General features: G+C 41.9%; 2 protein-coding genes and 1 long non-coding RNA gene across 4 annotated transcripts; 1 reads left to right on the forward strand and 2 right to left on the reverse strand.

Moving 5' to 3' along the window:
• Window positions 1-3044: 3044 nt before the first annotated feature.
• On the reverse strand, window positions 3045-14732 carry fbxw5 (F-box and WD repeat domain containing 5). The gene is made up of 10 exons (XM_085413959.1): window positions 14429-14732; window positions 12415-12610; window positions 12166-12323; window positions 7529-7712; window positions 7027-7175; window positions 5804-6133; window positions 5531-5711; window positions 5296-5443; window positions 4999-5211; window positions 3045-3690 (listed from the first exon to the last, which is right to left on the reverse strand). The coding sequence occupies exons 2-10, from the start codon at window positions 12599-12601 to the stop codon at window positions 3417-3419; spliced, it is 1824 nt and encodes a 607-aa protein (XP_085270085.1). The 5' UTR covers window positions 12602-12610; window positions 14429-14732; the 3' UTR covers window positions 3045-3416.
• LOC146666129 (uncharacterized) lies at window positions 13248-17462 on the forward strand. 2 transcript variants are annotated; one of them, XR_014912738.1, is made up of 5 exons: window positions 13851-14164; window positions 14726-14799; window positions 15807-16036; window positions 16994-17083; window positions 17172-17462. It is a non-coding gene; the product is annotated as an uncharacterized LOC146666129 (long non-coding RNA). The 2 variants fall into 2 exon arrangements; XR_014912737.1 differs by having other exon boundaries at window positions 13248-14164; window positions 14726-16036.
• Window positions 17463-18848: 1386 nt separating this feature from the next.
• prdm12a (PR domain containing 12a) lies at window positions 18849-22604 on the reverse strand. The gene is made up of 5 exons (XM_085413960.1): window positions 22187-22604; window positions 20555-20745; window positions 20284-20439; window positions 19948-20062; window positions 18849-19822 (listed from the first exon to the last, which is right to left on the reverse strand). The coding sequence occupies exons 1-5, from the start codon at window positions 22410-22412 to the stop codon at window positions 19383-19385; spliced, it is 1128 nt and encodes a 375-aa protein (XP_085270086.1). The 5' UTR covers window positions 22413-22604; the 3' UTR covers window positions 18849-19382.
• Between the last annotated feature and the right edge of the window lie 4225 nt (window positions 22605-26829).

Below are 26829 nucleotides of genomic sequence, written 5' to 3' on the forward strand. Positions count from 1 at the left end.
TAGGTGATGAAATATTTAAAGACTGTGCTATTTTAATTCTGCTCTTTTCAGTCCCATCACCTCAGATAAAGAAAATCAAAAACCCAGCTGATCAGTCTGCCTTTACAAACATCTGTCAAAAATGAATGAGTCTTTCTAAAGATCATACTGAATTCAAGGGTGATGCTCTAAGGCAACAAGTCGGTGCAATTTCTCCCCTCCTAGATACTCTGCAATTGACTATAAGTCGTGTTACTGAAAAGTGGAAGCATTTAGGAACCACAGCAACTCAACCATGAAGTGGCAGACCACGCAAAGTCAAAGAGCACGGGTCTGCTGAGGACTGAGGTGCAAAAATCACAGAAAAGTCACCAACTCTCTGCTGACTCACTAACTGCAGAGCTCCAAACCTCCTGCGGCATCAGCAGAAGAGTTGTGCGCCGGGGGCTTCAGGGCATGACGCAGCTCCTGTAGGTAATGTGCAAGAAGCCCAGTGCTGTCTGAAAAGGTGGGCAATACAAGTTCAGATGCACAGGATAAAATTATTTCATGAATTACTTAAAAAACAAAAACAAAAAAAAACAACTAAATTTCCCTGCTGTATGGTTCACATATATCATCTTTATCTGTGCTGTAGGTGCTGTATCAAAAATAAAATGTCTAAAAATGTCAAAAATAGAGACAACAGTTACCAGGGATGTACTTTTTTCCCCCCTACATGACTATTAGTAAGCGGCATTGACACTTTGATGGAAAATTTAATTCACACAGAAGCTAAAAATATGCCTGTGTAGTATGTGTCTATTTTTAGATTTGACTCTGATACTGGAGAAAACTCAAACTGCACCAATAGAGCGCTCAGGGTCGATTTCTAAACTTCATTAACTGACAAATACTTGCAAACAGGCAATAACAATAAGGCTAAGCATGCATTGAGCTCTCTTTTCAAAACCTTTAATCAAAAACTGCACAAGAAAGCAACATTTTATTGGCAGAAAAGAATATCAGTCTGACACATGTTCAGTTTTCTGGATTTGCAGGGCATGCGCTTTATTAACGTGGAGGTTTTGAAAAGAACACAAGCTGGAAAAAAATGATCATGAGGAAGCAAACATTGGCAAAACATGACAGTGTGATGAGGAGGAAGTGAAAGGGGAGCTCGGGGGGAAAAAAGGAGAAAGTTTGTGACTTTTTAAACAAATTTAAAAACATGGGGGAAAAAAACAAAACACTGTTCAGTTGAATGAAACCTGCTTGTTCAAGTGTCGGATTCACAGGGGATTCTGAAAAGTCAACAAGTGAAACAGTCGCCCAATCATAATTAAAGCCATGTTTTAAAATCAGTCACGTCCTCTTTAAACAGGCATCTGCGTGGAAATGTAAATAAGAAGCCAGTAAAGTACCTTTGTGCTGGTTGAACTGTAGCTGTAACCATGCGTTACTTTTTGTTTTGCTTTGTGTTTACCAGCAAAAGCACCTCAAAGGGGACTTAAAGTATGATGTAAATACCAACAGACATTTCAACACAATTTGTCTTCAGTCCTTTATACTTTCTGTCTGTTTCTGTGGAAGTGTTTTTAATCTGTTGTTTCTTGTCAACTTACCAAAAAAAGACTAATAAAATTAGTCAAAATATTTTTAAGCATTTCTAAACTGAATTTAATTTCAAGTAATAGGCGCCACTTGTGCAACCTGAAAGGTCCATGAAACTCATTATTGCTTTGCTTTGGGTAAAAGTCTGTGGCACTGGTACGCAACGTAAGTTACAACATGAAATCCACTGAATATCTTTATTACAGCATATTAATGTTTAAAAAAAAAAAAAAAAAAGAGTGATATTAAAAGTTACATGTGTGCCACATTAAAATAAAGATTAACACTGCCTTCTAATCCTTAAGGAGATACATTAGTTATTTATACACTACAGCACTGTTCAGCAGTCTGTGGACAAACTGGAGAACGGCGGCTTTCATTTAAAATCCACAGGACCAATTGGAGCTCGAGGTCGGGGTGTCAAACATAAGGCCTGAGGACCATAATGGGCCCGGCAAAGACTTCAATGGACGGCTTTGGAAAAGATTGCATAGATTTGGAAATTTTTACTGTATTTTCATAAGTTTTGCAGCTTTTTTGACTCACACAGACCTCCCCCATTCATACCACACCAAAGCAGTTAAGTAACAGATTCCTGTTTTTACACTATCAACCAAAAAAAACAAAAAAAAAAAAAACGTGGGTCCACAGTTTAACAAAAGAGTAATTAACAAAACCTTTACGTTTTATAAATACAGGACAGTCTGGGCAACGTGCTACCACTTTTTCTGCAATTTTACACATTTATCATGTAGAAAAACGATCATGTAGTGTTGAATGTCAGGGATTAAATGTTTACTTAAATGTTTTTACTGGTCTGGTTCTCTTCAGATCAAAGTGGCCCGCAGCATAAAATGAATTTGACATCCCTGATTTAGGTAATTGCCTAAAAAGGCTCTACTTGTAAAGTTTCTTTCTCCAGAGGGGGGACACAATATGTTGCTAAATAAGAAAAGCAAAATTAATTAACAAAATTCTGCAAAATAAAGGGTGCAGCGTTGTGATGCTAATGAATGAAAAGGGTTTAAATACATTTTTATATTATACAGATCCAATAAACACTCAGCTACACAAACAACTCTTCTTCACAGCCAGCGGTTCCTCTTATATTAAACTGCTCAGTAATTCTACATTTAATAGAATAGTGATGAATCATTTCCCGGGCACAGACAAAAAACAAACAAACAAACAAAACAAACAAACAAAAAAAGCAGACCGCATTAAATGCAGCTCAAACTCCTTTTCCCTTTTCGTTTTATACTCTTTTATAAAATCTTTGAGAAAAGCGTTTATGAGGAACTTTTAACTCGAGACGTCAATTGGATACAGCCGCTGATAGGAAAACGAACATTTCTCAGCTTATTCTCAGTTGCACTTTGCCCTAAAGGAGCAGGACCTTTGTATACATGTGTACGTCACATCCAGGAGTCCAAACTGTTCGGACGCAACTTTACTGATTTTTTTTTTTAAAGAAAAAAAAAAAAAAAAAAAAAAAAAAAAGGAGAACAACCATCTTTCAGGGGAGCAGTTTTTGGGCATCTGTGTTTAGGCGTCAGCTCTACACTCTCTACATCTCTACCTGTGTTAACGTTGCGTATCATTTCTGTCTGCCGTCAGTTCTGCTGGCACAACAGCGCCCCCTTGTGTCTGAGCCGCTATCGTTTCCTGTCAGCTGAATCAGTCACTGCTTTAGGTCACGACACCGTGAGCTCAAGCGAAAACAACAGACTGTGCCCACGCTGTACACATACATGGAGTGTGTATATATTCATACCACAAAGGGAAAAGATCAGACTTTCCTCACCATGCTTCCCCCTCCCGCTTCAAGTGTTTTCCAGCCTGACTCATGGTTTTCCGTTGATGCAGGAGTTCTTGCTGCGGCTCAGCCAGGACGGCAGGAGGCTGCGTGGTCTGGGCGGCCGGGCGGAGGCCTGCGCGAGGCGGATCATTCGCGGCGAACGCCACACCTTGATGGTGGAGTCGTCGCTGGCGGACAGCAGCAGCTCCTGGTCGGCGGGGCTGAACGCCACCGAGTTCACCACATCGTCGTGTGCCAGACGCGCCAGACAGATGTTGTAGTGACGGTCCCAGATGTAGCCGTGCTTGTCCTCGGCTCCACTACAGGTGGGAGATTGGAGGGTAAGTCAGAGCGGTTACCGAGCGTTTGATTTAGTGTGTAAACATTTGCAGTGAATATCAATTAAAACTGACAAACACATGAATACGTTTACTTTACTTTGAAATAGATCAAGGTAGTCCCCTGTGAAGCTGGAGCTGTGTGTGGTTACGCAGCGCTTTTACCTCATCAATGTTTCAATCAAATAAATCGTGAATAGTGAGTTTAACAAAACTGTGTTATACATATTTCTATTAAACCACAGAGTTCAGAATTTGAGTTATTCAGACATAAACATACAATCACAGCCCACAAACCCCTTAAAACAACAGCATATGATTATTAATATTTATCTATGAACACATTTTATTTCATTTATTTCATTTGTGTTTATCTACTAGGTTTTTTTTTGTCTTTTATTTATTCTTCTGTACACCACTTTGGTCCATGTGGTTGGTTTCAAGTGCTTTACAAATAAACCTGCTATAGTATCGTGTAGTATGGTACAGTATGCGGTATCGTATTTCCCTAAAATGCAAAAGATCACCAGTTTGGGACTAGGAGGAGACACCAACCGAGTCTCAGTTGTGGGTTTCTATCTTGTGAGAAATCTGAAGCAAATCAAACTTGCTGATATATCGGCTGTGGATCTACATTTTGTCTTATAGTGATAATGGGTGTCACTTCACTGCATCTATGAACCTTTGGTCTACCTCTTTTCTTCCTGCCTGGCAACTCTTCAACATCTACTGTCCGTTATGCCCACCATCTCTCCTCCGTACATATCCAAACCAGCTCAATCCGAGCTGTCCCTCTATCCTTGTCACTCTCAACAAAAATCTTCACATGCCATGGGAAATATTTGTTTTTATATAAGTAGTGGGGGAATAATATGGACAGTAAGTGGAAAATCTCTTCATGACAGCACCCATCATACTGAACAGATTCTTCTCGGTTTCGAGGGAAGATTTTGTTTCTGCTTCATTATTTTCTTTTTGCTCAAACTCACGACTGACACGTCCTGAGTGTAAACCTTAACATCCGAAAGCAGCGTCTTCATTCAAACGAGCTGTCTGATTACTGTTTTAAATTCTGACACACCCCTGTTACTAGAAATAACGTCATGTACAACTGACACACTGTGACGCACTGTGCCAAAACGAAAAAAAGGGAATTTCTTACATCCTGAGCAGTGAAATGGTGAGCACGTTTACCCAACACTGCAGTATCGCTTCCTTTTCTGTTGCCCAGTGGAGAGTGGCTCAAGTGTGAAAAACTTCTGTGTCTGAGGAATAAAATAACAAACACACCTGGCAACAAAGTCTCTGCTGACGTCCAGGAAGATGAAGAAGCACTCATCGTTGGGTGTGAAAGCTCGATGAGCGCGCAGGCTTCTTCTCTCCTCTCTCAAACTCTTCAGGTCAATCACGTGCAGGTCGATCTCCTCGGCGATGGGGGGCGGAGACATGGGGTCTGAGATCACACATCCAGCTGGCCAAGCCCGGCTATTAACATACAGGTATCTGACCAATGACAGAGGAGAAGTGATGTTAAACTAAAAAGCTGATACAGGATCAAATAAGCTCAAATATTTCTCATTTAATTACCTGTGGTCTGGAGAAAGGCCCATGCCAATGATGTGACCGTGGATATCAATAACATGATCCAGGGAATCAAAAAACTCGTCTGAACTTCGCTCTTCGCCGAGAACAGGACCCGAAGTGGTCATCTGTTCAGGCCTGATTCGCTTAATGCCTGGAAAGTGAAAAAGGAGCTTCCAGGTGAGAGAGGGTTGGCACAATTTTGAGAAAATATCGCAGCGTTGCTGAATAACTTTGTTACCTATCTGGTGAGGGGAGTATGTAAGGCTGCCGGTGGTGAAGAGTAAGTACGTTTTGTCTTCCTCCCCAGACTCGGACGGCTCAGTGAGGCTGGGGTCAGGGGGCTTCGTGTAGGCTCTGCCCATCAACTGAGCCACCTGGGTCTCAATCTCCAGCTCCTTCTGCCCCACGTTTTTTCGGCTCTGGGAGGAAGAAGGAAAGTGCAACAAAAGAAATTGAATTTAAAAAATGAAAAAGCTAAAAAAACAAAACAAAAGCCAAACAGATTCTTTACATGTATAACGTGCTCCAGTCCCGACATGGTCGGCTGAGGGAGACGAGGACTGGGGAGGCCGTGACTTCTCGCTCCCCTCTGGCACTCTTCCTCCTCTTCTTGCTCCTCTTCTTCCTCGCTACCGGACGTTGCCAAGTCAAAGAGGAGAGGCTGGTGGTGGTGCTGCCCCTTCTGCCTTCGGGCCTGAGACTGAGCTTCATAGTCCAACAGCAAGTCCGGGTTATCGTGCCGCCGACAGTGGGCCACCATCACCGTGCGAATGGTGCTGGCGTTGATGTTCTGGATCTTGAAAAGGCGCTTGACCACGTTGACGTTCTCCGATTCGATATCCTGTTGCAGGAAAGGAACGTTTATTTTTTGTTTTTCCCCTGGAAACCCACCGCTGCACATGCTCACATATATTCATAACCACGAGCTCCTCGATTTTATTGAATTTGCTGAATATACGCAAGATTTTAGAGATGTGTGAGTCTGTGCTCCAAAACAAGAGCAAACCCACAGAGCACTGCCATATTAAAATTAAATAGAAACAAATATGTTTACAGTCTGCTGCTTTGAAAAAAAGAAAACAAACCAAATTTCTCAGAGTTATTGAAAGAAACCAAATGGATTAATACCTCACCAACAGTCTTTGATACTGAAAAAGAAAAATAACACCACCTTTCTACTAATGTGTGGATGCAATCTTTGTTTTCTCAGCTGTTGGGAGGTTTTTCCGCTCACGGTCATGTAAGCACCTACTTGATAACACACAAGATCCTGTTTTCTAGATCCTCCTCCTCACTTTCATAACCTGAGCCTTTAGTTTCTCTGCCCCAAAACTTTGGGATATGCCTACACCGGATCTCCGGACCATAAATCCCATGTATTCAGAACCGTTCATTATGACATGGCCTTAGTCTACAATCTATTGATCAGTTTTTACAGTTTAGTGGTTTTATGTGTTTTATTATCATTTAAGCATGTATATGTTTTTAATTTCATAGACTAATGTAAGCTGTCTTTGAGGGCTTTTCATGATCTCAAACGCATCTTACAATTAGTTGCTTTCTACCTGTGCAAACACACTCTAGTTAGACTCACATGTTGACAGTGAAAATAGGTTAAATCAGGGGAAACACACATTTTCCACTCGACTACACATATTGCTCATTTCCTCCTTTATGATAACTGCATGGCAGATTTTATAATAATAATATCAAGGCTACAGTCTATGGTCTCACCTGGAAGGCTTTATTGAGCCAGAGCACAGAGCAGGATGTCATGTTGCCTATCCAGTGCAGGTTTCCAGATATCAGGTGGGTCTCATTCAGCCAGCAGCCAAAGACATCATAGGGCTTGTTCCTGACCCGCGACAACAGCGTGTAATTTTCTGTAGCAACGCATCGAATGGGGAGAGCGTCACAGAGAACACATTAATGAACAAATGCAGCTTAGACTAGCACGTGACGTTTTAAATGACTTGTCAGTTCGATGAGTAACCCTGAGCATAACCTCATAGTTGGAGAGTTGGATAATGAAGTTGGGTGAAAGCTCTTACACCATAAAATGTGACCAAAAATGGCATTTAACATGGAAGTTCATTCAGAAATGTAATCATTAATCGCAAAATTTAAAAAAAAGTATTTTTTCCTTCTTTGAGCCTGAACTATGTAAATCAAATCAAGCTATTTAATGATGTTCATGAGGTTTCAAAACCAATTTGGAGTATTTCATGGTTCCTACCTAGACTGATGACAGCGATTTCTCCTGATGACGAGTGGTGTGGTCCCAGGTAGACACCCGAGACGAGCAGCAGGCTGTCATCAGCGTTGAACTGGGAGAACTGGGTGTAGCCCCAGTTAAACTGCCGCATGCTGGAGCTGTGCACCAAGGATATATTACCATCTGGCCGCTCAGTGTCCCATAGCTGCACACAGGAAGAGAGAAGATGTGAGAGAATGTGCAGGATGGATATTGATAAGACTTTAGAGAAACCAACGCCACATCCATGGCATCTGAGGAAGAGCCTCAGAAAGGAGAGACATCTAAGGCAAGAAGAGGGGTCCCTATTTGCCTCCAACTCTCTCAACAACACCAACGACCAGGACAAGGGACCACGACCTTCCCCAGTCCCCCAAACCCCTGACAGGCCATCACCCTCCTCCCCCTCCCTTTCTCCCTCCTCCCCACACCTGAAATTCACTGAGGAGATGATGGAGCGGGTCAATGCTGGGCTCAGATCTACCCCCCGTCCCAATCCCTTTTTGTCCCCCATAAACCCCCCACCAGAGCGGCCAAAGGTTCGCCATCGAGCCCCACCCTCAACAGAGCAATCGAAGTCACATTGCCCAGCCTCGCCCCCCTTAGTTCCTCTTCATGCCCTGTCTCCGCAGTCTGATGCGTGATGTGTGAAGGGTCTGGGCTGTGAGGATTATGGCAGTGATGACTTTTCCCAGGAGAAGCTGGGACCCTGTTTACTAGAAGGTTTTAAAATTTCTGTACTTTTAGGTGACAGGAGACATGTGGCCTGGTCAAAACACAGAGAGCTGCACTCTAAAAGATCTTTAAACATAGTAAACATACCTTGTGTGCCACAGACTGCTCCCAAACACGAGGGGACAAGTAATACCTCTAAAACACTTAAGTTGGCTTTATTAAACATTAGATCTCTAGCTGGGAAAACATTTTTAATTAATGATTTAATCACTGAGCACAGCCTTGATTTTATGTTTTTAACTGAAACTTGGTTGGACCAAAGTAACAGTGGAGCTGTTCTCATCGAGACGACCCCTCCTAACTACAGTTTTATCAGTGAGGTCAGGGCGAGCAGGAGAGGAGGAGGGGTTGCTGTCTTATTTAATGAATCATTTCAATGTAAGCAGCTATCTCCTGGAAGTTTTCAGTCTTTTGAATATGTGGCTTTACAGCTGAAGGCCCCATCCAAAGTTGTGTTTCTTAATGTTTACAGGCCTCCCAAATACTGCACAGACTTTTTTAATGACCTCAGTGAACTGCTGTCTGTGATCTGTGTTGATTTTGACTGTGTAATTATTGCTGGGGATTTTAACATTCATGTGGACAACCCTCAGGACAAAGGGACTAAAGACCTGAGTAACACTCTGGGCAACTTTGGGCTGACTCAGCATGTAACAGAGGCCACACATAATAGAGGACACACTCTTGACCTACTGATCTCCAAAGGCCTGAGCATTTCAAAGGTTACTGTGTCTGATGTGGGCCTGTCTGATCATTACTGTGTTTTCTTTGAAAGTAAAATCTCAGCCCACACAAATATATCAACAACAGTGATCACAAAACGGTGTATAACTGAACACAGTAGTGCAATTTTTAACCAGGTCTTCCCATTAACACCTGACCTGTCCAGAGGGTCAGTCAATGAGCTCGTCAATAGCTTCAATGCTAACATGTTAAATGTAATGGACACTATTGCTCCCATTAAGGTGAAGGTTATCTCTGGAAGGAAAAAGTCTCCATGGAGAAACTCCACACTGGTGAAAAATGAAAAAAGAGAGTGTAGGAAAGCTGAGCGCAGATGGAGAAAAACAAACCTCCAGGTTCATTATGACATCTATAAAGAGAAACTTCACAATTATAATTTACAACTGAGGAATGCAAGGAGGTCCTACTTCTCTGACATCATCACTAAAAACAGCCATAATGCTCGGGTCTTATTTTCTACAGTTGACAGGCTAACAAACCCTCCTGTGTCAGGCGCAGCTGAACTTCATTCGACCATGGCCTGCAATGACTTTGCCAAATTCTTCACAGACAAAATCCAAAAGATTAGACAAGCAATTGGTACATCAACAGCAGATCCAGAATATGTACTGTGTCCACCAAAAAACACCATGAAACAGTTTCACCCTATTAACAGCAAAGACCTGGAGGACATCTTAGGTCAACTGAACTCCTCCTCCTGCTGTTTAGATGTCCTGCCAACAAGTTTTTTCAAAAAGGTCTCAAAGACTTTAGAGTCAGACCTGTTACAGATCGTCAACTTTTCTTTATTATCAGGTGTGTTTCCAGAATCACTAAAAACTGCTGTAATCAAACCTATACTGAAAAAGGACAATCTTGACAAGACACAAATGAACAACTACAGGCCGATCTCAAATCTCCCGTTTTTAAGTAAGATCATTGAAAAAGCAGTTTCTCAACAGCTCAGTTACTTCTTAAAACAGAATAATTGCTACGATGCCTTCCAGTCAGGTTTTAGACAGAACCACAGCACTGAAACCGCTCTGACCAAAGTGTTTAGTGACATATGTCTGAATACAGACAGTGGAAAAATGTCAGTCTTAGTTTTACTGGATCTCAGTGCAGCATTTGATACAGTTGACCACAACATATTACTCAAACAACTGGAGAACTGGGCAGGTCTTTCAGGAACTGTACTAAACTGGTTCAAAACATACGTAGAAAACAGGAAATACTTTGTATCAATAGGTAACTTCACATCTGAGCAGACAAGTATCACATGTGGAGTTCCCCAAGGTTCCATCTTGGGACCCCTTCTGTTTAACATCTACATGCTCCCACTGGCACAGATTATAAACAACAACAAAATAAACTATCACAGCTATGCAGATGACACACAAATATATATCACAATGTCACCAGGAGACCGAGGCCCTGTACAGGCTCTTGGTAAATGCATTGAGGAAATCAATGACTGGTTGTGCCACAATTTTCTCCAGCTAAACAAAAACAAAACTGAGGTAATAGTCTTTGGCGCCAAAGAAAAACGATTACAGGTCACCAGAGAACTTCAATCTATACATCTAAAAACCACAAACCAGGCGAGAAATTTGGGTGTAGTGATGGATGCAGACCTAAACTTAGAAAAACACATTAAGACAATAACAAAGTCAGCTTACTATCACCTCAAGAATATATCAAGGATAAAAGATCTGATGTCTCAACAGGACCTGGAAAAACTAGTCCATGCATTCATCTTTAGTAGGCTTGATTACTGTAACAGCATCTTTACAGGTCTACCTAAAAAAATCAGTCAGACAACTACAGCTCATTCAGAACTCTGCTGCTCGAGTCCTCACTAAGACCAAAAAAGTGGACCACATCAGTCCAGCTCTGAGGTCCTTACACTGGCTGCCTGTCCGTCAGAGGATAGACTTTAAAGTTCTGATGCTGGCCTATAAAGCTCTGAATGGTTTAGGACCAAAATACATCAATGACCTCCTGACCCAGTATGAACCATCCAGATCCCTCAGGTCATCTGGATCCGGTCTTTTATCAGTTCCCAGAGTCAGAACCAGACACGGAGAAGCTGCATTCAGCTTTTATGCTCCTTATATCTGGAACAAACTCCCAGAAAGCCTCAGATCAGCTGAAACACTCAGTTTATTTAAATCCAGGTTGAAGACTCACCTGTTCTCAGCTGCATTTGAATAAAGCACCAAATCCACACTTTAAGCTTAAATTTCAAAACTTACATTTAACTACTGATTTTATCTACTGTTCTGATTTTATATACTGTTGTTTGTTTGTTAATTAGTTAGTTAGTTTATTTGCTTGTTTTAATCAATTTTAAATCATGCTTTTTATTTGTTCTTGTTTCTAATGTCTCTGTAAAGCACTTTGAATCACCTTGTTGTTGAATTGTGCTATACAAATAAACTTGCCTTGCCACTATCGGTTTTGCTCACAGGGCTGAATATTTAGCAAGTCCCTCGTCTATTCTTGGTAATATTCTGTGAGAAATAAAAAATGGCCTATGCAAGCTTTCAGCATCACCATTTCTATAAAAACTTCTTAGAGCACGAAACTTTTTGACACTACTCATCATTTTCCTTGAACCACTGCAGTCACAGATGAGACTGATCACTGTTAGACAAATAAATAAAAACCAACATAATTTTTTTTCTAATTAATCACGACTCTACGAACAGTATTTAACCAAAAAATAGAAATATTTTGTCCCAGAAAGTTGACTCTGTTCATCTGGATGAAGTGTTTTCAGTGGGAAGCGCTGGATGATTGAGCAGGAATCATGACTAACTCTCCACTACACTTCTATTCGTCCTCTCAACACTGTATTTTTTTCTTTGCGTGATGGTATTGAGTACTTCAGTTGTGCCATTGGTTGTCCACTAATTTCCGCGAGCACTGCTGCATACTTTGCACTTTATGGCCTGGAGTAATACTCACTATGTATTTGGACAGCAAGACATTGCTGCACAGGTAGTCAGACATTTTTCCCTTACTCTGTTTGCACTGTTTGTGCAAGTTGCCACTGATCTTCTGCAACAACCCCCCCAGATGAGTAAAATACCTAAAATTGAGTAAAAGTGTCCCCTTGTCCTCCATAGACAATAAGAAACCTCAGCAGCATATCTTACCTTAACAGTACAGTCTTTTGAGCAGGAGGAGAAGCGGTGACCCCGATGAGAGAAAGCCAGGTGAAGGACTTGGTCGGTGTGCTCTCTCAGAGTTTGAACCTCCACACAGGGGATGCAGTCAAACAGACGCTTGAACTCCCTGTACCACGATACAGCCGCTGCACACAGGCAGGTTTTGGAATTAATGAGAGAACATTTCAGCAGTAACTAAATTCCTCTCAGAAACAAATAAATAATAAAGATATTTACCAGGGTGCCGGGGTACCAAGCGGGGAATGCGGTAGTAGCTGTAGAACAGCTCCCTCCACAGGAACTCATCTCTGGAGACAGCCAGCCACTGTCGGCAGGTCAGACCAGCTCTCAGCACAGCATCATGGGGCAGACGCAGAAAGATCTCCAACACCAGGCTGTCCGGCAGAACTGGGCCACACTCCATCCTAACATCCTGAGTAACACGCACACACGGGTATAGTATAGTGCTGTGCAAAGGTTTCAGGCACAAAGTATAAAAGAGCCAACTTTTTATGAAGCTTTTTGGTTTTGTGTTTGAGCAGTCTGTGTCTGCATTCAGGTTAAAAAAAAAATAAAATCTGCTAGGATACCAAAATAGGGAACTCATTTGTCGATGTGCATCTTGAAATCATCAAAACAGGAAGTCTTGTCTCAGATATCTCTGGCCCGGAAATATTGACCATTGTCTCCAGAGGGAAAAATTAGCTGATGGATTCCCGGACTGCTACATATTAGGTGATGATGATTAATTAGTCCCTGTTGTTGTTAGAAAAATTAGCAGCAATATTATATCTCAGGGTTTCATCTGAATATAAGCCATTCTCTGACTAATAGCAAAGAGGTTTTGGCCAGAGAAAAACCACAAGGACAATGATTAAAAAAATAAATTTTTAAGCACTTTAAATGAGGTTTGTGGAGTATTTCCCAAGAGGTAAGAGATGGGGGTACACCCTCAACAGTCTACACGTCCGTAAAGTAAACTTAAAATATATTTTTGATCATTAAATGGTCAGAAATGGCAGGAAAATGTACAGAATTGCAACTTTATCTTGACCAATCACGCTTATCTATGTGGTCTAACTCCAAAAGCCCATTTTAAGCCAGGAAGGAAACTGGACAGTTTCTGTGAGCTTCTTTCAACTCCAAATTAAAGCTGTCCAAACAAATATTTTTATGACTGCACATTTATAATCCTTTTTATGTTATCCATGTGAGTATATTGCATTTTATATTCTATTTGCTGCATTTTGGTTGAGATTCAACCAAGGATAAAAAACCTCATTCACTGCTTTATAAAACACACAATGTAAAATAAAGACATCACTCAGGCTCCATGAGATTAACTCCTATTCTGACTCCAGTCAGTTGAGATATGACTGAAATTCTATTTTTATTATTTATTGCACGAGCTATAAAGAACAAATACAGATCCAGCTTCTAGCATTAGCGTTTTCTGTTCATTTCAGCTCAATTATAATGAAAATTTCAGCTACACTTTTAAAATAAAATAACCAGTCAGGGTGCTGCATATTTTTGTGGCTCCACCATTAATGAGATTATCTGAAGCCAGACAGCTGTTGACAGCTGTTGCAGCGCAAAGACAGCGGCCCATTAAAGACATCATCGTGATGTCAGTGAACCTACGACCTGCCCTCTTCCTTAAAACCTGCTTTATTTGCAGAATTTTGAAAGGAAGGGGGAGCTGACATGTCGAGTCCTCTTCACAGCAGCTGGAACAGGGCCATGTTAGCGTGGCATTTCCTTACATCACAAAAGTGCAAAACGGAAAATTTTACGTGAACTGAGTTTTTAAAAATGTGATCGACACCCTCTCCAACTTTGGAGTAAACGTCCCCAGCTCTTCCGTGAGGGACCGTCGTGAAACGATGACCTAACATGGACATTTTATGTCGGGTACTATGTTTACAGTGAAATCAAACCAGTCTAGCCTTCCTCCTCACAAACCGGACATCTGTAGAAATACGTTGTAAGTAATAAACGTTTGTATTTGTTTGCCAGTCTAAATTGGAAAAGAGTTTCGTTTTCAGCTACTGCAGAAGACTATGTAGCTAGCTTTAAGCGAGCTAACTTATTAAGAATGCAGCTAGCTGTTAGCTGACATTTGTTTTCAACTTTTAGCTGCGCCCGGCAACACTCAATATTGACTGCTAGCTGCTAATTTTACAACTAAAAGCTTTCGTTGACTAATTTAAAGAGCCTCGCTTCATACAGGTTTAATGACACAACCCACCTGCTGGATCAGAGTATGTTGGAGAGAAAAATCCAACGGCTAGCCAGCGCTAAACGCTAGCCACAGAAAATGACAACAATCCTGCAGCAGCTACGAGACGGACAGACGCTACTAATAGATGGCAGAATAATCGATACACACACAGAGGAACTTTAACGTATGCAGTCCGACAGAAGAGTTCGGAAAAATTGATTTAAAAGTCAAAAGTAAAGATAAAGAATAAATGTTGTGTCATATTGAGATTACTAAAGCAACTCTATTTTATTTAACTGCATAATCGTTTTCTTCTTCTTTCAGCTTCTCCCTTTAGGGGTCGCCACAGCTGATCATCTGCATCACTCTAGTATCCTGTTATGTCACACCAAACCTCTGTATGTTCTCCTTCTGTGGTCGTCCTCTTTTGTTTGGCAGCTTCATCATTAACATCCTCTGCACATGTCAGCCTTGTCTTTCTAATTGTGTCTCCAAACCCCCCAACCCGCTGAGATACTCCTCTAATCTTAACATCTCAGGTCTCACTGTCATCTTGTAAGCCTTTGCTTGCTGCTATCTATCAGTCACAAGTCAACCCTGACACTCGTCTCCACCCACCTCCACCTTTTGTCTTCACCACTGTCTCCTGCTCATTCGCACACATGTATTCGGTTTTGCTTCGACTGACTTTTATTCCTCTTCTCTCCAGAGGACACCTTCACCTTTCCATGCTCTCTTCCATCTGCTGTGACCGTTCATCAACTCCTCAAAGTCCTCCTTCCACCTTCCTGACACACACTTTTCTCTCTTTCTTTCTTTAATCACGCAAAGCTGCTGCTAATCCTTTCCAGCTCGATCCCTCTGTCTAACCAATCGATGCAAAATCTTTTGTCTCCTTCCTTAAGACATAAAAGTAACTTCAACAAAGTTAACTCGGCCTGTTCAGCATTTACACTTAGGATATTTTATGACTCATATCATCATCATCATCATCTCCAACTCTGAATTTGATATGTTTAGTTAGATGAGAGACAGAGAAGAAAACTCAGTTTCTGCCAATAGATATAACACTTTTTTTGGGTAGTTTTTTACTCTTGTTTATGTTTTTTTTTTATGTAAAGTGATGCAACACACACAAACAGACATACACAAATAATGTGATTGTTTTGATGAATGCAAAAAGAGAAATGCAAAAAGAAAACTCATAAAAGAAACTGTTCACTTTATTTCTCCAACATTGTTTCAGCTCTAAGATTTATGTTGACATGGTGACGTTGGATGGAAAATTAAGAAAAAGCTGATGGAAAACTTTTTTCATATGTGTGTAAAAATATACACCACCCCTATAAAAAGCCATTTTATTAGCATCAGTAAATTATCTCATTTTCTTTTCTTGCCCATGAAGTAAGCAGACAATGGAGAAATGAAGGGCAGTAACAGGAGTGGTGGCTCGTGGTAAACTGACACCCCAGTTGTGTACTGAAGCCTGTGTGACTGAAAAATAGCTGAGTCATTAGGTTGGCACTGTCGCTGCACATATAACACTGACTACTGACCAGCTACACAAGATCTGACACAAGACTGACCGGTGAAGAAAACACTGACGTGGAGCCATGCTGTGACTGATATGTTCTGGTAAGATTTTAAATTTCCCTAGATTTTTTCCTAAAGTTTTAAACATAAAGATTTATTAATGAATATATTTATTAATTAAATAATGTGAGTAATGCATTTATTTTTGTTTAGATAAGCAACATTTTCACCGCTTTTTTTTATGTTTTATTTTTTTAATGAAATAAAGATGTAAAACATAGACATGCATCCTGGGTGAATGTGTTAATGGCATATGTCAATGGAGCTTGCAAAGAAAAGCGTCTGGACTTCTTTAAGTTGCTTGAAGACGTTTCACCTCTCATCCGAGAAGCTTCTTCAGTTCTAAGGTCAAATGGTGGAGAGTCCCAGATATAAACCTAGTGGGAGTTTCCCCCCACAGAGGGACAAAAGGACCCCCTGATGATCCTCTAATCGCCTGAGCCAATGGTCAGTGGTCAATGGTAACTTTATGTGTGAAACTGGGTGTGGGTCCCAATCAGCCAGAGTTTCGGGTGTGTTCATTGTGAAACCTGGCCCCACCTTATGCGAATTCCTGAGATCAGATGGGCCAGGATGTGAGTGGGCGTTAAGGCGTCTGGGGAGGGATCTCAAAACTGGATTATAGATGGCAGAGAGTTGGTGTCGTAAACCCCCGCCTCTGTTCAAAGATGGTCGCTCACAGTGGACATAGATGGCTTCTTTCACTCCTCTTTCAAACCATCTGTCCTCTCTGTCCAAAATGTGAACATTGGCATCCTCGAAAGAGTGACCTTTATCTTTTTCTTCAAGCAACTTAAAGAAGTCCAGACGCTTTTCTTTGCAAACTCCTTTGACTACGATGACCTGGATGACTGAGAACCTTCACAGACATATTGCTGTTAATGGCATATGTTACACCTGATAGGGATCAGTTTACCTGCTGCACCATTATCTCAGCAGAAGAGGCTAGGCTAATGCTGCAACAGATAACAGACAGATAAAGTTTCTGTCTTTATTTAGCGCTGCACAATGTGGCTGCCTGGGTCGTGTCTTGCTGTTGCTCCTCAGCAAAGGACGGGACATCATCAGGAGAGGCATACAAGTGTAAAGGTGTTCATCATTGGGTAACATGGTATCATTTCAGAACAATAATTTGCAGAGTTGTCCTAAACATGCTGTTACTTACCTCGTTCTCCAGGAAAGCAAGTGTGGACAGTGTCTGATGATGCAGCGACATCCAGTCAAAAGCCTTCCTAATTCCTCTCAGCGGTGCGGAGAGGAACGACAGCCACATTTTCTCCACCCGGACACCCTGCAAAGTGTTTAATCTCCGCTCTGGTCTGACTTTGTGTTGCTCTGTGCTTGTTATAATGATGACTTATCTAAAAACTCCTGTTTGGGAAGCTGGATAATGTCTGACAGCTGACAAATACAGCAGCATCAGTCAGGTCATCATGTCACATCATGACTTTAACCAATAAAGAGTTGTGCAGGATGTTTCATTTTGTATTTCCTGGTGTGTTTCCAGTAAAGTAGTGATTTCTAGTATTTGTCAAAAAAAAAAAAAAAGAAAAGAAAAGAAGAAAGACGATTGCTCGTACAAAGTGAGGCTGCAATCAGTTTTCAGTAAAGTGACTTTTATTTATCGAGCTAAAAAGTGTCACTGACATAAAAATTGTCTTTTTCTAGAGAGATCTGGCCAAGAGTGGGGCAGAAAATGCAACAAATATAAAATAACAGTCGTATAAAAATATCTGAAGTGGCCAAAAAGAACTGGACTGGTTATAATAGAGAGCACACAGGAGTTACAGTAACAGAGAATCATATAACCCCTACAGTCTATTTACCAATATGAGCAAAGATAGCACATAAAAACACACAAAATGACCTTTTTGTGAAACCATCTCTTCTCTCTAGTGTCTCTGGCGCCATCCTGTGGAAGAAACTACTGTTTCAGGCTGTAGGACTTGTTGGGGATCAGTCTGCTGAGCGTGCAAGATTATAAAAATATTTCCAAGGTTTATGAAAACACCATGGCAACACAGGAAATATGCACTAATCATAAAAACACGCCAACTACTTGTTAATGGGATTACACCAAATATGTTAAAGTATCCATGCCGGTCAGTACTTTAATACTGTACACTGCATATTAACTTTTTATTGTTAAAATTCAGCACCTCATCTTCTGATAACTGACCATGATGAGGCAAATGATCAATAGTGGGTTATCGACACTCTTAAGGGACAACTTCCACTGGGGATTAAACACCAGGGGCTCTCCACCATTTGGTTTTAGAATTGAAAAAGCTTCTTGGCTGAGAGGTGAAACGTCTTCAAGAAACTGGAAGAACTCCAGTCGCTCCTTAGATGCCCATCTAACTACTTATAATAATGGTTATGATGCAAAGATTATTACAAGTCCAGGCCAAAAATGATGAGCCAATGAGCTAGAGAAGTATCTACGTTTTTGAACATTATGTTTCATCCCTTTTTGCCTCCATTTATATGTATTTAAAAAAAAAAACACACACACATGGGCAACAAACACTCCAAAACCCAGAGACACAGACACAGCCAAAAAAGCTTAATCCTGAGGCACACGCACCATTTCAGAAGAACAACTTCACTGATTTAATTCACTAAATTCTTCTCCTGCATGCTGACGATAGGGAGAGGACTCAAACCAATATCATTTATTCTATGTTTCTATTTTATATGTTGACTTTCCTTTAAATATTTGGAGCTGTTGTGGAAAGTAAAGAAAGAATCTAACTGTCCAAGGAAACATGATGCTTTTACATATGATAATAAAACTTGGGCATATGGTTAATGATGAACTAATGTATGAAAATAACTGAAACACCACCACATGTAATATCATATCATTTATTTAGAATAGAAGAAAGCACAAATGTATTTACATTCACATGTACAGTAGCATACAATTCCATTTTTTATATAATTACCTAACTCTCCAAAGTACCCAGTCTGTACAACGTTAAAGTGACTATTTTAGTTTACAGTGTGGAACAATGCAGCGGAAACCATGTACTCCCTTAGTTTCACATGACTGTACACATCTGTGATGGTACTTTACACCTGAGCTGGTGAGGATTTGATGCAAACATATCAATTAGATTTAAGGATTACGCACAGAATCACTGATAACAAATGATATAAAAACGAAATATGGGTTGTCTTTTCTCTCTTTCTTTCATCTCCCAAAACACAAAAATCAAAGCATGATTTCTGACAAAAAGAAACACGCAAAAACAAATTAGGCGAGAAATGCTTTCACCGTCACCTCGACTCGTGTTTTCCTTTCACTGAGCACCCTTTGCTCTAATCGGCTCTAATCTAAAGTGCAACGTCGTCCTGCCTGGCAGTCCTTCCAGTGTTTCCGTCATCATAGCACCATGGTTGGGATGTGGTGCACCAGGGGCATCTGGTGGGGTACGGCTGTCATTTGTGGGGGAGGAGGGGACACCTGGGAGGACGCATCGGCTCCGGCAGCCACTGGTTTGTGCCGTGCGCTCTTCTGGTGCGCCCGGAGGCCCGCCAGCTGGGAGTACGCGCTCTGACACACGTGGCACTTGTAGGGCCGCTCGCCGGTGTGCAGGCGCACGTGGTTGCGCAGAGTGGACGACTGGCTGAAGCGCCGGTTGCAGAAGCGACAGACGAAGGGCTTGTCCAGAGTGTGAATGCGCATGTGGGAGCGCAGGTTGCTGCGGGAGTTGAAGCCGCGGTGGCAGATGACGCAGCGCATCCGACCCGTGGATGAAGAGGGGGTGGCGGAGGAGGAGGAGGGGGAGCACGAGGAAGGGCCGTCACAGGGGTGGGAGTCATCTGGGGAGAAAAAAAGAGCAGGAGATGTTTGAAAACCTTTTCAGCTCGAGTTTCACGTGGTTACCGTGATTTTTTTTTTAAGTAGCTCCTTTTTCATTCACAGTGAAATAAAACCTGCTTCTCACCATTTCTGCCTTTCTTCTGGTGTTCTTCTTCGGTTCCGGGAACTCCAGGGATTCCCAGGAACGTGTTCTGAGTGTTTCCATACCAGACAAGCAGCTCTTGGTCTGGCGGGATGGTCTGAGAGGGAAAAGGCGAGATAAAAAAAAAAAATATCAGTTAGACATCGTGAAATTTCGATTAGTTGCTCTGTGAATGATGCAAATGATAAAGAAAGAAATCACGGGTTAAGTTCTTATTCTAGCCAGCAGGTGGCACCTGCATTTTACACGCTTAGAGGTATTTTAATGCCATGGGCATGTTACAGCTGCTATCTGGACTGAACCTAAGTGCGTCCTCACCTCCACGGCCTTGTAGAAGATGCTGCTGCCGATCTGCACCACCTCCAGGTTTTGCTCCTGCTCATTCCGGGCACACTTGATGTAAGTCATCCAGCTGCGCTGATCCTCCTGACTGGCGTCGATGAAATAACGCACTGTGCCGTCTTCGTTGAACACCTGAGCGCACAAGGCAATAAAAAGTGGGAGAAATTTATAAAGAGTCCGACTAAGGAATTTGGATAACACGGGCCTCATCAGGCTGCGGGATGAACAAATGAAGTTAGAAGCTCACCTCCCACATGAGATTGTTGTTTTTGAATAGGTCCACGTGTTCAGGGGACAGGAGCCTCCCTGTGAAGGGGCCCATCTCGGTGCCGGCTTTGATCCAGGTCTTCGAGAAGATGCCCAGACCCTCACCGGGGATCGAGCTCTGGGCGATGATCACCTCACTGGGCAGCACCAGGCTGGACAGCTTCTGCACCTCTACGAATATAAAGAGGAAGAAACGTGAGAATGTTTTTTGTTTTGTTTGTTTGTTTTGTTGTGTTTTTTTTTTATAAGGAAGTTAAAATACTGAGAGCAGCTGGTCAGTTTAGATGATACCGCGTACTATGAATCTTTGTGTCAGTTAAAGGGCATGGGAGCCAGATCACTGTGGTCGGGAGACGTTCAGCACCAAAGCTTTGCTGGAAAAAAGTCCTTAAAGCAGCAAATGAACTGGATCTTATTTTAGTCACGAAATATTAAGCTACACCTCATCCTCCGTTTAATTCGATTATCTGGCTGAATTGAAACTTTTTGTTGTGCAAAAGCCTCTCGGAAAGCATTTTCATCCGCAACAGAAAGGAGGGAGGAAAAAAAGAAAATCGTGCTTCTTTAATGTCAAAATCAAAGATTTTTTTTTTATTACTTCGGCTGCCAAAAAAAAAAAAAAAAAAAAAAAAAAAAAATCCCGTCCGAATAGGGGTTAAATGGTCCTCTATTGCGCAGGGTCCAACAATTTGTCATGCTTCAGATGTGATATTCATTAAAGTTTACTGGAAAAGAAACGGCTAATTCCAAATTCATTATCCTTTTAAGAACTTTGTAGCAATAAATTTGCACTGAATGAAACGCGGACTTGTTAAAAGCCTCAGAAATTTCTGCAACAAAAAAATGGAAAGGCGATTAGATGGTTGACATGCAATGAATAGCATTAGATTTAGCCTTCACGGTGCATTATGTGAGGAACAGCAAATCTTTTAAGGAGAGAGAAAGAGAAAGGCTCCGGAGCCCCATAGCTGCCAAGAGAGGAAAAGAGACTGTCCGGAGATTGATGAATGCAGGATAAAAAAAAAAAAGAAAAAAAAGAAAAAGAAAAACCCGGGGACATCTTAAAGAAAGGAAACCTTTCACTCCGCGAGGTTTAAGTGGAAACTTTCCCAGGTCAAGCACAAAGTTAACCAAATGAATTTAATGCTCCGCGTCTTTCAGTTACACGCCTAACAAGCCTCCAGCGCGAGGTCTCGGAGCTGGGGAAGGGTTAACGCGTTAAATGGGTCGAAATAAAAGCAGAAAAAAATTGGGAGAAAACGTGGAAAGCAGCGAGGAGTCAGGGAAAGTTTAGGACGTAAGCGCCGTAGAAGGCCAGTAACAGGTCCGTGTTTATAGCGATGAAAATAAATGAGAATTTTGAGAGAGAGAAAATCTATGGGGGAAAAAATACAAAGTTTTATTGTCGGCTTTGATTAACGAAGAAAGATGATTTGATCAAATACTTCCAAAAATGTGTCCTACGGCCATAAAGCGCAAATCAAGGGGACCTTTTACGCACAACCTGGTGTAACGAAAACAAACCAAAATCGGCATTAAAAAACCACAAACCCGCACTGCAGTGTGGGTAAACATTTGAATGAAATAGTAGAGCATCAGCAGCTCAGCCTACCTCCAGCGAAGGACTGAGCCAAGACTTCGGCGGTAAAGGCGGTCTTGGGGCTGCTGCCGGTGCTGCCCTGCCGCTCCTCCGCCAGGTGTTCGCCCAGCACGTTCCTCCACCTGCCGTACAGGAAACTGTGCAGGATGTCCGATGTGATCACGTCCGACAGCGAGCGACTGGGACACTTAAATCCAGATTTTAGAGCCAAAGCGTCGGCGGGTAGCACGGAGCCCATGTTGTAAGACGAGTAAAAAAAAAAAACACAAAGAGCGAGGAGGGGAAAAATCAACCCAGAAATGATGATAAGTGAAGCTGCAGCGAGCGGAGGAGAAGAAGGAGAAGAAGAAGTGGACACACAGGGAGCTGCTCTTCAGTCCGCCCCTCTCTCTGCTCCAAACTGTGCGCAGTAAAGCTGCCCTGCCTGGTTGTGGGGGTCTCTTTATATAAGTGGCTAGTGTGACCCCTGTCTAATTACTTATTAATGACACACCCCTCACCGCGTGGACCTGCCTGCTGCACGGCAACAAACCAGCAGAGACATTAAAACCAACGGAGACAGGAGGGGAGAGTGAGGGGAGGCAGGGAGGGTGGGTCAGCGGAGGGGCAAACTTTACTTTGGTAATTATCCGCACATAAAGCTGCATATTAAATTAACACACATGCGCAAAGCCATTGTAGTCATGCTTGTGAGATCGAAAAAGGCACACAAATAAAATAAAAAAAACCGCTTTAAATGCACACCTGTGCTGCCGGGGAAGGGGGGGGGGGGGGGGGGGTGTGCTTCCGTGGATTTGTTGGGACTTTCTTAATGATGTATGTTTGATAAATAAGAATAAAGAAGGAGAAGGTGGTGTTAAAATGATGATGAAGAAGAACGAGAAGTTTCCCCTCATGCGTACAGAAGTGGGTCATTGCGTCTGGGAGTTGCTCGCCCATTTTTTTCTCATGCATTTCGTATTCATGTGGTGGTAATATTAATTTTTTTGTGAAGAGTTAGCGCGGGAATAACAAGAATGGAAACAAGCTCAACTTTAGGGTTTTCTTTCTTTCTTTCTTTTACAGCTTTGTTCGCATGCAAAAGAAATGCAAAGCTGCTTTGACGTGGTTCACTTTTTCAAGCCCTTGTTGAGGTAAGCGGTTTAATATTCATGGATGTTCGGATCCCCTCCACCCCCACTCGGTATTGTGGCGACGTTTAGATGAGTATATATGGGCCCTTTTCTTCTCCATATAGTCGCAGTCCTCTGTGTTTTTTCCTCTCCTGCCTATTTTTCGGGCTTGATGGACTGGGGCTAAATGGGCAGTTTTTCCTTCTTTTCCAGCAGAGAGGACATCTTTATTCCATCCCTGGCTCACAGGTTTCCTATTCAGCTCCCCTCCCAGTAATGTCAGGGCCCTGAAAAGTGCTGCAAATCAATCTTTCATGGTGTTTTGAGGGCAATTTGACATCCATGCACTCCTCTTTTCAGTCCAACAACTACAAGGGGATTGTCCGAAAAAAAAAAAAAAAAAAAAGTGGGCAACGTTGAGCTCTCTCTCTCCCTCTTTCTCTCTGGACGAATATGGACTATGGCGATGTAATGGCACAGAAGATATGGCAAGTAAATACAATAGCGGAGAGTTTTGTTGAGCTGCAGAGATAGTGAAAAGGCAAGGTGAGTGACAGGGCACGAAAAAAGATTACCGTGTACAGCTGCTTTTTATGAGCGGGCCCCTCCCACGTTTGTCTCCTTTTTCCCAGATGAAATTTCTCTGCTCTTTCAATGGGATTCTTTCTCATCTAGATTGATTTACATTTATAGCATTCATCGCACAAATCCGAGGTAAATGGCGGGGACGGGGGGGTGGGCCGCTTCTTTATTAAAGAGGAATTAAATGAATTGAATTGGGGTAACGCATGGATTTGATTTGCTTATTTATGCATTAACCTGTGGCATTATGCGGAGCTGGTAAAGCCGCGGGCATGTCAGCAATGGCAAATCATCCCGCTTAGCCGTTCCATTGTAAAACAATTTAAGCCATTATTCTGTCCATTTAAAGCTTATCAATTTAATGTGGATGATTGACAATTATTGCACAAAGAATGTGGTAATTGATGGATTTCAAAGAGCTGCTGGGAAACCTATCAAAGGCGAGCGTTTGTTTGTGGGTAAATAGCGGAATTTTACGCGAATCGGAGGGGGTGAGAATGGAGAGATACACCCCTGAAGAAAAACAGGAGAAAACACATGATTGGCTTTACACATTAAAATGTCAGAGAATAAACTGAAAATTACTCAATATTAAAAGATGCTTTCAAGAATTTGCTTGGAATTTTTTTCCCCCGTTTTTGTTGCTAGTTAGAAATAAGAACGTAAATCACTGACACTTTACCCAAACATCCGCATGAATTTAACTGAGGCCCGCTTCAGCGACACACACACACACACACACACGCTGTCCAACCAGCAGGGAGAAAGGAGCGCAGAGCCTCCCGCGGGATCCTCCGCAGTGTCATTAAAAACAGATTAAGGTAGCTGCCACAGTGCGCCGGATCCTGGAGGCCGGCTCATCTGCTGCAAAGGTGAGAGAGGTGCAGCCCCCACCCCACCCACACCCCTAAGAGCCTCTTTTTCTTCACCCCTCTCTCCCTCGGTTGCGGGACAGGACAGGCCACCTGCTGGATGTGGAGGTGTTGTGTGTGTGTGTGTGTGTGTGTGGAGGCCCACCTTTACTTACAAAGCATGGAAACTAATTGAAACATGGTTTGGTTCGTCCTGCCCAACACTGGCTGCGACGTGAAGCTGCGAAGTTATATCAGTCTCCTTTTTCGATCAATCAGCAGAAACTGCAGTAATAATTAAAATGTCACGACTTGATTTATCCCCTTAAATCTACTTCACACTTCTAAAGAGAAAATGTACCCAAATTTAGTAGCAGCCGCAAAACTGCTAAGCTGTGGATAAAAGTCCCACAAATCCAGTTTCTCTCATCATTAGTTTGGAGTGCGATTTGAAAATAAACAAATACTGACAACTGTACTTTTTACCTTTTAAAAATAATGAGTCTGAGACAAATTGATCGTTTTCTAAAATATTTTCTAATGAAACTGCACCAAATTGCATGCAGACGTAATAAAAACAAGTCGTACAGTCAGCTGAGTCGAAGTTGGCCTTTCCAATCAGTAATGCTCTTTTATACAAACAAGACCTGGACACAGAGCAGGGGGAAGAGGATAAAACAACCACTGCTGCCATTCCCCCCATCTAACAGTGTTAAAAATATCCAATAATTCTGAACTGCGAAGGCTTTTTCATGCCGAGTAGACTATAATTACCTTATATTAAAAATGTTATTCTGGAACGATATTCCCAACATTACATTGCCATTTTACCTCAAATATAGCCAAAATAAAATTGAATTATAATGAAAATGTTCAGCTATGATTGGGGAGGAAAAAAAAAATCTAGGAATTTAAGAGTGATTCGGGCTCAGGTGATGTAAGATAAATGCAGAATGACGCATCTAATTTTAGACACTCTGCAGAGTGTTTATGAAATTATAGATCATTTTGCTGTTTACAAGCTAAGTGAGGTGGAACAATAGAGGCCTCAAAATGAAGTAAAGGTCCCTAGAACTACATTGATTTGGCACAACATTTGCAAAACCTGCATAAAGTCATTAAAATAATTTGAGGAATATTTTACTTGCACATAAATACATCAAAAAAAAAATGTGGTTTACTTTAAATGCTCTGCTCTTCTCATTTTTCAGACTGAAAGCAGTCGCTTTTAAAAAGGCCACAGTACTATTGTACAAGCAGGATCATTTTTAAATCAACGTTTCAATACAGGGGCACCTGCCTGTGCAACAGATCGGCATATTCAGCATAAATTCCCCATCATACTGTCAGTTTGGATAAGCAGGAAAATGCTTCGGTGTGTCTACAGATAATGAAGTGCCCCTCTCACTCTGCTTAAAAAGAAAAAATTATTAGATGGCCACAAAGGACCCAGCAGATCCAAAACGTCCACAGGGATGGCACGTTAAAGATGAAGAGGATCAAAATCAAGGGCTGGATTTGGAAACAGCTGCACGGCATCAAAGCAGGGGCCGCTACGGGGCCACGCAGGATCCACTGTGGCAAGAGCCTCCCTGCTGAGGGCAAAGATGTGCAGTGACAAAGCTGGAAAGAGCTGCAGGAGAGGAGGAGGGGTGGGACAGGACAGTGGAATGAGCTGATGCTGGCTTTAAGCATTTAATGTGCGAGAAGGATGAGGAAGGAAAAAGTGCAAGAATTGTTTCAAGTGCAATGAGGAATGGCTGTAGAGGAAATGTGGCCAAGTAGTGCAGCATTTGGAGCAACAAAAAAAAAAAAAAAAAAAAAAGATAAAAGGAAGGCCAACTTTAGATTTCCTGACAGGCTCTGAAGGTGAAGTCTGCTATAGTACAACTCCAACTGAAGTCCTCATCCAGAAACTTAAGGCAGTGGCTTATTTTAATAATAAATCAAAAATCAGTTTCAATGAAAAGTCATGCAACAGACTCTTAAACACGCAGGTATTTTTTTTGTCTGTGGACGTAACGCAGTGGAAGTATTACAGCATGCAGCAGCTCGGCAGTGCAGGAAAGTTACCATTATGAACGTGTAATAGCATAAATCACCCACAAGA

Source organism: Rhamphochromis longiceps, linkage group LG7, assembly GCF_057381845.1.
Source record: "Rhamphochromis longiceps isolate RC_006_pf linkage group LG7, R_longiceps_female_GT1.1, whole genome shotgun sequence".
NCBI lineage: Eukaryota > Metazoa > Chordata > Actinopteri > Cichliformes > Cichlidae > Rhamphochromis > Rhamphochromis longiceps.